Source organism: Kogia breviceps, chromosome 13 (assembly GCF_026419965.1).
Source record: "Kogia breviceps isolate mKogBre1 chromosome 13, mKogBre1 haplotype 1, whole genome shotgun sequence".
NCBI classification, from domain to species: domain Eukaryota; kingdom Metazoa; phylum Chordata; class Mammalia; order Artiodactyla; family Physeteridae; genus Kogia; species Kogia breviceps.
In genome coordinates this window covers 64883860-64897542 of record NC_081322.1, presented here as the reverse complement: position 1 = coordinate 64897542, position 13683 = coordinate 64883860, and the positions used below count along the sequence as shown (strand labels likewise).

Below are 13683 nucleotides of genomic sequence, written 5' to 3'. Positions count from 1 at the left end.
TTGGGACCATCTCAGTGTCACTGACACATCTTTCTATGGAGGCTTCTCCAAAAGGCTCACTGTTGCTACTTGACCTCCCCATAGAACTGCTATGTGGGACACCAGGCTTTATTTGTTCTCAGCCTCTCAGACCTGATCCTGTCACTAACATCAGGGCACTGTTGTGCCTGATAAAACATCCTGAGCATTGAAACCGAGCCTGAAGAAACAAGCTGTGTTTAAAGGCCAAGATCCCACCCAACATCAAGATCCTGCTGTTAATTCATTGCTTTACTTCTGAATGAGGTTAATCTCTTAAAATTTATACCCTAACTTGGGGCCACTTGTCTTTTCACTGTATATATTTGAGAGGATGAACACTGGACAGCTGTGCCCTATTTCATTATTCACTTTATTTGAGAAAGTGAGGGAAAGGAATACAAAAAAAGTCTAAGTCCTTCTGTCAGTGGAAAACATTGATCCCAAATGGCATTTAGCCTTTAGGCTGTGCTCAGCTCATAAAAATGAAGGTCAGAGTAAAAATCAAACAGTCCTGCACATTCTTATATCCACAGAGAAAAACCATTAACAAATTATATATATATATATATATATATATATATATATATATATATCCCCCTTTTGCTCATTTTTACTGTACCTCATTATTACCTGTTTCCATGGTAAATCAGTGTTATTTATTAATATTTTCAAATTATTTCCAGAAAAGGGCTGGATGGTTCGCAAGAGGGTTAAAGAGAAAGGCTGGGATAATAAGAGTTGATGAAAGAACAAATGTCATGATAGATGATCCATTTCCTGTTTTATTAGGATAAATGCCTGCAAGGAGAAGGGGCAATGAAAAATCAGCTGTCGGATCACTACTAACCTTGCCTGTAGAATTCTTCACAGACCCTTTCACTCCATTGCTTGCTCATCTCCCAGATTCTACAAGGATTGCAAATGTCAGCACACTTCAAGGCAATCTGAGAAATGACAGGGCAGGGAGAGATGGTCAGAGGATGATCTTTGAGCAGCAAATGCACCCCAAGCCCAAGGGGCCATCAGACCTGCCAGTCGGCCTCATGGTACCAGGTCTGTATTTATAGAGGCTTCCCTGATGTGCCTCTTTGGGAAACAGCACTTATTCGTCGCCGCACAAAGCCTTCATTCAGAACTCCCACTTTATAGCAGTGAGAAGGCGAGAAGAGCCATCGTCCAAGGACACGGAGCTACCTGGAGGAGACTTGGGGCAGGCAGGCCAAGGGAAGCCGTGGCCTGGTTCCTTCTGCGGCTCCACACCTTGTGGGCCCCAGCCAGGCTCAAGTGAGATCATTGGGACCTCACTCTCACAGTAGCCACACTGACCAACTCCGTACATTAAATTATTTGTGTTTGCAGTTATATGCCCGTGTCTGTGAGTGTGAACAAGCTCAGACAGCCAGCCAGGGAGCTAAGTCATATCAAGCCTAGGAGTGTTTGGTTTGCAGAGATAGACCTGGGCCTTCTTGGCTTTGCTCACACTGTTCTGCATCCGGGATACCAGCTTTTGTCGGAGATGCTGACCCTAGGAGGGTTTCCTTGGATTGCCAGAGAAGTAAGTTCTCCCCCTTAACTACCCACTGCCAAGAGCCCACTGTCCAGATGGGCTTCTGGTGGCATGCCCGTCCATCAGCAAGGTCTGTGGTTTTGCCCGAGTTCTTTGGGATCATAGAACTGCTAGCAGTGCTGGGGTCTGGGAGAGCCTGAATCATATTAAGTTGCAAACCTGTTTGGTTCTTTATTTCCTGGTGAATGGGGACACCAGTACATGTTGGAGTAGGTCAGGGGCAGAAGTCCCTTCCAGGTTCCACCTTTGAGGGATTCATGTGTGTTAGCAAGCTTTCCTTTTTTTTTTTTTTTTTTTTTTTTTAACATCTTTATTGGAGTATAACTGTTTTACAATGGTGTGTTAGTTTCTGCTTTACAACAAAGTGAATCAGTTATACATATACATATGTCCCCATATCTCTTCCCTCTTGCGTCTCCCTCCCACCCTCCCTATCCCACCCCTCTAGGTGGTCACAAAGCACCCAGCTGATCTCCCTGTGCTATGCGGCTGCGTCCCGCTAGCTATCTATTTTACATTTGGTAGTGTATATATGTCCATGCCACTGTCTCACTTCGTCACATCTTACCCTTCCCCCTCCCGGTCTATGTTTTATTCCCGTCCTACCCCTATTCTCAAGTGTCCAGGCCAAATCTTTCAGCTACTCACAACTAGGCTTGAGTGTCTAAAATCAGGCGTCTGTGGCACTCAGGGACGAGAAGACTAGTTTGGGAAGAAAGAAGGAGGGAGATACAGTTTTACAGCTGGGAGGAGGGTATTTCCTTAAAAGGATGGAGCAGTTGGTCAGCTTCCGAAGGCAGCCTAAAGGCATGGAAGGGAAAAAACGGTACGCTTCAGTCTCCCATGTGCAGGTCCACGTCCGTGGTTAAAGCTGGCCAATCTAGATGCATCCAGGATTCGCCCATTCAGTCTTTCGTGCCACAAGGAAAGAAGGAAAATGAGAGAAAATGGAAGATCAAGCAAAAGGCTCTGGTTTGGATACCAGGTCAGACTTCTGCTTCCAAGGTCCACTTCTCATCTTGTTCTTTCTTACTTCACAAATGGCTTTTTGCCATGGAAGGAAGCAGAAAGGGTTGGGTTTGATATGATTCAATTCATTCAATTAAACTTAAAATCATTTATTTATTGGGGCCTAAAAATGGTAAGACTAGGTAAACACGTCTGAGCCTCAGATGAAAATATGAGTTAAGGTAGTAAAAGGAAGTAAAGCAGGGTTTAATTAAGTAGGCTTTAGGTACAGGAAGGATACTCGTTTTTCAATTTTTGTTAGTACTATAGTTAACATAATATACTTTTGTATTAAAGAAAGTTTTCTACATTGCATGGTTTGATAGTGATCAACTTTATATCAAGACACAAAATGTGGTAGATTCTTATTGCATGCAACTACACAGCAGGGCTACGTTGTGGTGAAGCAGTTACCAAACAAGGAAAAATGAGATATTATCAACTTACTGACGTGAAACCCAGATTTTACTTGCCTGGAAACCACTTAAAAATTTCATGTGTCTCAGAGTTTTTAATAAAGTAGGTCACTGCTCTAGCTTACACCATGGGAGATATTTCTTCTCAGATGCATTAAAATGATGGATCATGTCCTTAAGTGTTTTACCCAGTGAGGATGATGACTTCTTTTTGTTGTTGTTTACCTGAAGCATAAAGTGCCTGTCGTGTACATCCTCCAGTCTTAAGTCTTTATTGTGGAGGTGAGCTTTCAATCTGGTCAAAAATTCATTCTGTCTGTTGATGTCTGTTGCCAAGATCAAGGAGCCCAGCTGCTGTTCAATATCCTGTCTGCATCCACAAGAATGAAAGAGAAAACACACACACACAAAGCAAATCCCTGTGAGGAGAGTGATTGATTCTGTCATCATCAGGTGGCTTGTACTCTCATTTCTGCCTCTGATTCTATTTATTACACAGAATCCCAGTCCTTGCAGCCCGAGAGTGATTCTTTCACCCACCATCATTTCTGTCCTTGGATGGGATGTATGCCAAGGACTGGACAGAGAGATTGAAACCACGGGTGAACAGAGTTGTGGCAGTTTATACATTCCCATGGTTCCTATGGGTGGGAAGATCGAAAGCCAACGAGAAATGCGTGCTTTAAGGAGGGCACAGAAAGACTCACAGAATCACAGGCATTTGAATTGTGCTTTTTATAGAGTTCAAACCAACTCAAACTTTAAGGTTTGCATGGGGAGAGAAATGGGCATGATAATAGTAACAGTAATGAAGACAATAATAGCGACTGATTCTGTGGAATGGAAAGACCCATCAAGGGAACAAAACTGACAGGTTGGAACTTAAGAATCACAGTTGGTTAAGGCACCATTAAAAAGCAGTGGTCAAGCAATGTACTGGTCAACAGATGGAATATGGAAAATGGGATATTTTGGAAAAATAAAACAAATCAGAGCTTTTCCTCACATATGGAAAGTAATCAATGGGAGGAATATCTGCACCTATTTTTAAAAGTCACCTTTAAAAGTGAAGTATGCTTAAGTAGAGAGCATAGAGTACACACCTACAATTTAATGAATAAATATCAAATCAACATCTTACAGTCACCATCCAGGTCAAGATCTGCCTGCCAGTACCCCAGAAGGTCCTCACTGTGTCTCATCCAACCCCACCTCCCCTCAACCCCTGAAGTAACCACTCTCTTGACCTTTGTTTTAATAATTTCCTTGCTACTTATAACAATTTTACCACCTGTGTATGCATGTTTAAATAATATGGTTTAACTTTAACTGCTTTTGCACATTAAGTTATGTGATAAGTATCCATTTGTGACTTGCTTCTTTAGCCTAACATACTTTTGAAAGTCACCTAAGTTGATGTGTGAGCCGTCGTTCATCCATTTTCTTGATTATATTGTATTCTATTGTAGGACTATACTTCAATATATTTATCTGTTCTACTTTTGATGGTAACTTGAGTAGTTTCTAGCTTTTGACTACTATGGAAAAAATGACACAATAAACACCCTCATGTACCTCCAGTTACACATATGCAAAGTTTCTCTAGGGACTATATCCAGGAATAAAATTATTGGATCACAGAGATGTTCATCTTCAATTTCTTAGATATTGCTGATTATTTCCAAAACAGTTGTATACATTTACACTCCAAACAGTAATAGATGAGGTTCTCATTGCTTTATAGTCTTACACTTTACTCTGTTTTTGCCCATTTGCCAATGTCACGCAACTCATTATAATTTTTTTTTTATAATTTTTTGTGGTACGCGGGCCTCTCACCGCTGTGGCCTCTCCCGTTGCGGAGCACAGGCTCCGGACGCGCAGGCTCAGCGGCCATGGCTCACGGGCCCAGCCGCTCCGCGGCACGTGGGATCTTCCCGGACCGGGGCACGAACCCACGTCCCCTGCATCGGCAGGCGGACTCTCAACCACTGCCCCACCAGGGAAGCCCCTCATTATAATTTTAATATGAATTTCCTTGATAACTATGAGGTTGGACATATTTTCATGTGTTTATTGGCCATTTCTATTTTTTTGGTGAAGTTTCTATTCTAGTCGTTACCTACTATTCTATAGAGTGGTTTCTGTTTTGCTTATTGCTTCTAAGAGTTTTTAATATATTTTCAATAATGGCCTTTTGTCACTTATGTGTTACAAATATCTTCTCTCACTCTGTGGCTGGTCTTTCTGTTTTCTTTATGATGTCTTTTGATGAAAGGAAGTCTTAATTTTTAATATAACTTAACCTATAAATATTTTTATTTAGGTTAATATTTTTCTCCTATTTAAGAAATCCTTCCTACCTCTGATGAAAATATTCCCCTACATTATATTCTAAAAGCTTTATAGTTTCATCATTAACATTTTTGTTTTTAAGCCACATACACATCTTTAATCTACTTCTGGACATTAGAAATAATCTCAGAAAATAGGCAATTCACAAAAGAAATTTAAAATGTTCCCAAAATATGAAAAGATATTAAATATTCTTAGTATAACAAAAAATATTAAAACAGCTATGTGATACTATTCCCCACACTTTTATTGGCAAGGATTAAAAGTAACTGCTAAATAATATGATACATTAATTAATGATTGTGATACTTAATGCTGTTGACGATATGGGGAAATCTTCCTTCTTATTCTCTGTTAGTCAGAGTGTAAATTGGTGCAGTGTTCCTGAAGGGTAATTTAGGAATTAGTGTTAAAAGCAATAAATATAAATAATTTGACCAACAGTTCATCTACACATTTACTATGAACATGTTAGTAAAGATACAGTTAGTAAAGCTATATGTTATAAGAATGTTTATCCTATTGTTTAAAATAATGAAACATTCTAGGGAGAAAAATATCACAAGAATTCATAAATAGGAGATTGGTTAAATGAACCATGTTACAAGCATACTTTGCAATTATTTCATATGATGAGGTATAGCTATACTTATTGACATGGAAAAATACCATGTTTTATTGTTATGTTAAAAAACAGGATACAAAGTATGTAAGATATAATCTCTATGTTCATAGAGAAGAATTTGGAAAGACATATAGGGGAATTATGAATGATTTTCACTTAAAAATAATTTTCAATATTGTATGAATTCTTTAAAAATATGAATATTTATTAAATATATAACCAGGAAACATAACTATTTTAGTTAGGTGAAATGTTTCATGAACCACATTAAAAGGCAAACTAAAAGCTTCAAATTATATTTACAACATATAACAAATGGTTACTTTAGTTAAAATACAAAAACTTCTTACAAATGAATAACACTCATAAGAAAAGATCAAACGCAAAATTTTGTTCTCTAAAGAAATAACAGTGGCCAGTAAATACATGAAAAATTTTTAGTCTCATTTGTTATCAGTGAATCTCTCTCTCTCTCTCCTTTTCTTTCTTTCTTTCTCTCTCTCTCTCTCTGTCAAATCTGCAAATATTTTAAAAAGGTAAAAGAGATAAAACTCAATTTTGGTGATGGTACACTGGTAGATTTTCTCACAATCTACCAATGGGAATACAGGTAGATACAGCTTTTTGGAAAAGCAATTTGATAGTATACAAGAACCTTAAAAATTCACACCTTTCTTTCTGATCAATAACTCCTAACCACAAACAGTTTCTGAGAAAATAGAATATCGTAGTTTGGGATAAAATTATATGTTTAAAGATGCTTGTTAAGCATTATTTGTAATGACATAGATTTGGAAATCATCTAAATTCCCAACAATAGGCAATAGTCAATAAAATTTGATGCAATGAAATGCAATACTTTATTTTAGTAGCAGGTTTAATGATATGGAAAAAGACCTTTACAGTAAGTGAAAAATAGCAGGACATACACTATATGAAATAACTTCCCCATTTCTTTAAAATATAGTTGTACTGAAAAAAAAGACTAAAAGGAAACAAACCAGCCAGGTTAACATTTACTATTCCTGGACTGCCGGATTACCAGTAATCTCGTTTTTCTTCTTCATATTAGGTTGAGTCATATGAAACTGCCATTATTCTACTGTTCTGGGCTCTCAAAAACAGCAACTGCGTATGGTGCAAACTAATACTTTTCTGATTTTTTTCCTTAGTGTGTACGGTTAACCTGTCTTTCAGAATCAGAAAAAGGATTTGAAGGCATTCACGTGAGGATAAAGATGCTCACTATGTGTAGGATGACTGTAAATTTCATTATAAAGTCCTTTCACGTATATTATTGCATAACAGTTTTTCTTCTAGCAAAAGCAAGTTATAACACTATGTTCCACAAAAACATATAAAAATATAGTATTTTTATTTGGAATCCATAGTGATGAGTAGAAGTATCTTAGGAAATGAATATTAATTGAGCAACGAGCAGGATTAAGGAGGGCGTTACAGGGACAAGTCTGGTCCCAGGTTCTTCCTCCCTTTTTCCTGTTGTCTCATTCCTTCCTGTCTCCTTCTCCTTCCTTCCCTTCTTCTCTCTTTCTTTGGCTTCCTTACCATTCACCTCTTCCTTTCTCCTCCTTCTTACTTGATTTTTTTGCTCTAGTTTTTAGTCATTTTTGCACTTAATTCTTTCGATCTTTGCAATGTATTGTTTTAGTAAAAGGCACGAGTTTTTATTCCACGTGTGAGGATTGGTTTTATCTGGTTTTGGGGGTAAAATGTTATCAGAATTGAAGGTCCTTCCACAAATTCCACTTTCCTCTGGGTGCTAGGAAACAGCATGAGATAGAATCAGCGTGCCAGTGGTAAACTTGCGAGCCCAGAGCATCCTGCCTGCTTTACCAAGAGACACCACGTGGTCCTTGACCTTAAGTCGTGTGCCCTTCAGAAAGACGGTACAGGGATCTATTTGCTTTTTCCCTCCTAGCTACCCTGGGTTCTGTGCATTCGAATTAAACAGATAGGAATTAGCGGTGACCTTGGAAGACAGTGCAGCAGCTAAATTAAGGCCAATATGGTACAGCAGCTAAACTGAGGCCAGGTGGAAATGAGGCCATGGTCTTGGATTTAGTAGGACTCGACCTAAATACCCGGGCTAACGAACAGTGGACCAGGAAACTAGTATTTCCCTTTCTGTTTAAAATGCAAGAGACATAGGTAAATTCCTGGTGAAAAAAATTGCTGGGGCCAATTCAGTTACTTAACAAAAGACATTTTAGAAAAGAATTCCTGACTTCTCCTTTTGCTAAGACTGGCAATAACAAAACACGCTTTATTGAACTAGGCTTCAATCTAGCTTGGGAACTCCTGTGTTCCTTCTTGATAAATATTTATTATTTGGATCTACACAGGAGGACAATTTTGCTAACATAAAAGACAGGAATTTGGCAAAGCACAGCGTTGATGCTGAAGAGTGTGAAAGCTGAGAGCTGTTTATTATCTCTTTTCCTGACGTGAGGTCCTACACTCTCCAGGCCCTTTCAGAGTTCACAGAGGGATTCTAGTTTCTGGGTTGCTGTAACTGACACCGCATCCCCTCTGATAGGCAACCAAGGCAGCACGGGCCGGAAGCACAGCAGGCTGGCTCCCTGCCATTAACCCTGGCGGTCTCGAGCCCAAGAGAAAGCGGCTTATCTCTAATGTGTGGACATCGGTATGTTTCATCTCTACGCCACTTACGTCATTTCCTTTGGCAAGTGAGCCAGAAGTCTTGATTCTCGAAGCATGCCAATCGTAGATCGCCAGTGATGATTCTCCAGCACAGACATATTCTAGAAAGAAAGAAAATTAAAACTGTAAATGGGGGAGAAGCCAGATACCGCTCTCTCTCGCTGAACACAACTCCGTGGAGGCCAGTATTCTCCCTCTGGCCAGCTGGTACCTGATGACATAGAGGCAGAGCAGAAATACAAAATAAAACAACCGCAGGCCTATTCTCAAGGCTATAATAATAGTGTGTGTGGGGGGTCAAGGCCCCGCTGACCTTCCACCAGAGGGCTGAATGCGGGTCTATTTCTAGCAGCCGCAGTCCTGTCTCTGTCTGGTTTTGAAAGCGCATTCAGGTAACAGTGTAGAAGAAAGAAAGTGAGGCAGTAAAAGTAGGCAGTAATGGATACCGTAGGGCTATGTGCATAATATAATCCAAAATCACAGTACTCAACAGAACAGAGGCAGGCCTCACAATCTCTGGTGTGATATGTGCCCCAGTCAATGCAGTCTTGTTTTGGTGGCTTTGTGGTGATTTATTACTGTGGACACTAAAGTCTGAGAACCACTGTCAATAATCTTCGTGATCAGTATATCGGCACTTAGCCCATTAGGTCTGGGTTTGAATCTACAGTTGCTTCCTTGTTCAACTATCTTGGTATTTCTTCCTTTGTGGAAACTTCTACTACATCCAATCTCTCCTTTGACCTTAAGTATGCTGCCTGTCTGAACATTAGCTAACCATTTAAATAATGAACATTTCTTATCATCTATTGTGTTTTGTTCTATATTAGCAAACATTATGGCCTTACCACTGACTTCATTTACAGAGAATAGAACTCTTCTAGTCCCCAAGGAATCTTTTCCCTTTATTTTCTTATTTATTTATTCATTCTCCATTTTGTTTCAAGAGGTGTTATAAACTTACAAAAAAATACAGGAAGATAGCATTTATTAAAAGTGAGGCTAGGGCTTCCCTGGTGGCGCAGTGGTTGAGAATCCGCCTGACGATGCAGGGGATACGGGTTCGTGCCCCGGTCTGGGAAGATCCCACGTGCCGCGGAGCGGCTGGGCCCGTGAGCCATGGCCGCTGAGCCTGCGCATCCGGAGCCTGTGCCCCGCAACGGGAGAGGCCACAACAGTGAGAGGCCCGCATACCACAAAAACCACACACACACACACACACAAAAAAAAAAAAAAAAAAAAAGTGAGGCTAAATTGTCAAGGCATGGAAGCAACCTAAGTTTTCATCAACAGATGAATGGACAAAGAAGATGTGGTGTATATACATACATATATATGTGGTGTGCACACACACAATGCAATACCACTCAGCCACAGAAAATAAGGAAATTGTGCCATTTGCAGCAACATGGATGGACTTGGAGGGCATTATGCTAAGTGAAATAAGTCAGACAGAGAAAGACAAGGACAGAGATATCACTTATATGTGGAATCTAAAAAAAAAAAAAATACAACAAACTGGTGAATAAAATGAAAAAGAAACAGACTCACAGATGTAGAGAATAAACTAGTGGTTACCAATGGGGAGAGGGACGGGGGGAGGGGAAATGTAAGGGAAAGGGATTAAAAGGCACAAACTGTTATGTCTAAAATAAGCTACAAGATATATTATACAGCACAGGGAATATAGCCAATATTTTGTAAATGGCTATACTGGAGTATAACCTTTAAAAACTGTGAATCACTGTAGTGTACACCTGTAACATACAATATTGTATGTCAGCTATACTTCAGTTGAAAAAAGTAGGGGGCAATTGTGTGATTCTGCTTATATGAGGTACCTAGAGCAGTCAGATTCAGGTTCATGGAGGCAGAAACAATGGCAGTTGCCAGGGGAGCTGAGGGGATAGGGAGGTATTGGGTTGCCCAAAAAGTTCGTCCAGGTTTTTCTGCACCACCTTATGGACAAACCCGAATGAACATTTTGGCCAACACAACAATTGTTTTGTGGGTGCAGAGTTTCAGCTTTGCAAGATGAATTCTAGAGCTTGACTGTGGTGACGATTGTACAACCGTGCGAATGTACTTAGTACCACCGAACTGTACGCTGAAAAAGGGTTAAGATGGTAAATTTTATATTATGTGTATTTTGCCACAATTTAAAAAAAAGTGAGGGGAAAGAAGCAAGGAAAATAATGTGGAGACGGATGGAGCCAGGACAGAGACTGAAAACTACTCCATCATTATGCAACCCCACTCTTCTTGCCACTATATCTGTGCCATCCGTGTAATGCTCAACTTTTTCAGCAAGTGGGAAAAGAGACTCCGCCAGGAGTGACACAATCTAGGGTCTATTAGGAAAAAACAAGTTCAAGAAAACTGCAACTATTCTTGGTTCTAAAATCAGGTCATGATTTCTCCCCAGGACTTTGTAGAATGAGTTTCACGAGGTGGAGTCTTATTCCTGCTCTCTGTACAGGCTGCTCTATTGCCATGCACTTCTCTTTGCCACGGAGTCATTTTTCCTTATGCACCACTTGACCAGGTTTGAACCTGTGATGAGATATTGTTTGTTACTTTTGTCAACCAGTCTATTATCTCCTTTTGGGCATGAGCTATACGCAGCAAAAGACAATGTTTATGAGAAATAACATACTAGACTAATTTGTTTTGATTGTAAAGATTTATGAGAGCAGAGAGTGATAGGTTAGTGTGTTGTAACAGATGTTCTATCCCTGCTGTGACATTTAATTCAGTCACTCGTGAGCACTCACTTGCAAGACTAATTCAAGTAGATGTGACATGAGTGCCCTCACGTGAGTTTTTCAAGGGGCCGGAAAACTATAACAAGACCTAATGATAAATGACGCCATATCCCTGCTGAATGGAACAAAAGCGTCTGGAGAATTGCCTTAAGCATTGTTATTTATGCCAGCCTGACTTAACATCTTCATTAATAATCTTCCTGAAGACAGAATAAACGGATACTTGGGAAATTTGCTGGTGAAACCATATTTGGAGATGAGCATCAGGAAAATGGGAGGAAATGGAGGGGGCCTGGAAGCTGGCACCGAATAAAAGAAAATAGCATACATACTACAAACACAACCTTTCATGGAGCCGTCATTATAAATAAAAGTATGTTTTGGCCAGAATTGTGTGGGAGGTCGGGGTACTCCACTGGATGCAGAAGAAGAAAAGAAGAGCAGTTTAGGGAGGGGGGATTAACATTTCTGAAGCACCCACTGTGTGCCAGGCTCTTTACATGATCTCACTGAATTCTCACACAACTGTCTACTGTTTTAATCATTAACTCACAGCAGATGAAGCCCCAGGTTTCTCTGAGACGCCACATAGCTAGTCCATAACTGAGAAAGGCCTTCAACCCAGGTCTGCCAGGAATCAAGACCTGAGCTTTGCACACCTCCACTTGCTGTCTCCTAAGAATTACCTCTGCTCACCCACACCCAAGCATTCAGAAGCCTGACATTTATAAACTGATGAATGCCTACAGTTATACTTAATTTTCCCCCAAATCATCTATAGTTGCTGCTTTAAAAGTCAATGGTTGATTGTTTTAATTAGATGTTAGTTTCTAAATCCACACTGGAATCTTTGCACATACCTCCAAATTTGGTGTCACCTCAAAAAAATCTTGTAGTTTGAGTGTGTTCTGAGTTGAGGAGATTTAGTTTGTCCTGGGGGAGAATTCGTCCTTCAGCCACTCTCGGCCCTCACATCTGAATGGTCTCTGAGTTCTGGTGGTTCTTCCATCATGGCATCTCTTATACCCATCCCTTCCTTTCACTGAAGTGACCGTATTTTAGTGCTTTATTATCCTTAATTATCCTTCCTTCTATTCATCCTCCCTACAACTTCCAGAATGTGACTTGTTTATTTGACAAAATTTTTTACCATCTCCCTAATCATTGGTTGAAATACAAACTAATATTTTTTGAACACCTCCTAATATGCCAGGTGCCATGGCAGGCACTGGGGGTCTAAAGGTGAATAAGACAAAATTGCGGCCCTCAAGGAGCTCAAGGAGCTCACCTAACTTCAATATGATTGTGCCATCTGCCTTCTCCCATGCCCTGCTCCAAACTCTACCTTGGTGTCCTATCAGATAAATTAAGCTTAACTCCATAGCTCGGCATTCAGCGCTCCCTAAAACTTATCCCAACTCTCATTCCGTTCCTATGTTTGAGATAATTGAATACCTTTACCTTTCCTACAAAGGTCTTATAGTCCAAATAAATGACACCATATTAATAAAACTATAACTTATTATTGACATTATTAAGTTATTAATACATGAAAATGTCCTTTCCTTTTGCCACTTTCATGCCTTTCAAGGTAGTTTATGTTCCTCAAACTCCTCTATGTTTCCTTATCAAACTAAAACCTGTCTTCCAAAGTCCAATTCAAACACTCCATCCACAAAGCCACATGGAATGAGTCCAGTTAGAGGCGAACTTGCTCTCCTCTGAGTCCTATAGCTCTTTTCCTTGGCATTCCTCAAGTCCTGAGGCCAGTTGGTCTCAGTCCCGTTGATGTGTGTGACAGTTGTGTATGTACTTCCTGTTCTTCTTACTAGATTATAAACTGTATGTGAGCAGGAACCCTGCCTCGTTCCTTTTGTATCCACTCAACTGTGTGCCTTGCACAGAGAAAGTGCTTTCTATTAATTTGAGAAGTATATAACTGAACAAATTACTTGATTTCATTTGGCAAACATTGAACACTTACTATGTTCCAGGCACTGTAATATGTCCTTGGGATATATCCGTGAACAAAAGAGACAGAGAACTAGAGGTAACAGGAATAGAGAGACATAGATAAAAAACAATAAGCATAAGAAATACTTTGAAAAAAAACGTATCGCATCCAGAAGATAGCACATGCATGGAAAGAAGGAAAAGTAGAGCAGAATAATGAGAATTTGAGAGTCTTTGGAGGGGTGGGATGGGGAAGGTAAAGTAGTCAGGGTAAGAGGTGAGATTACAGCG

The 13683-nt window shown here is 39.9% G+C and overlaps 1 protein-coding gene across 5 annotated transcripts in view; it reads right to left on the bottom strand.

Annotated features, from left to right (window-relative positions):
• Positions 1–13683, bottom strand: part of PDE7B (phosphodiesterase 7B) — a 348122-nt gene that overhangs the window by 17924 nt on the left and 316515 nt on the right. For 4 of the 5 annotated variants that reach the window (XR_010836061.1, XM_059083815.2, XM_059083814.2 and 1 more), the window contains 3 exons: positions 8684–8775; positions 3238–3382; positions 869–965 (listed from right to left, as the gene is read on the bottom strand). Coding sequence is in view for 4 of the 5 variants with exons in the window: in XM_059083815.2 (XP_058939798.1) it covers positions 869–965; positions 3238–3382; positions 8684–8775 (334 nt within the window). In the remaining variant the exon portion in view is untranslated. Of the gene's footprint in view, positions 1–863; positions 966–3237; positions 3383–8683; positions 8776–13683 lie in introns of those variants that run through there. The other variant, XM_067010863.1, reaches the window with a different exon arrangement.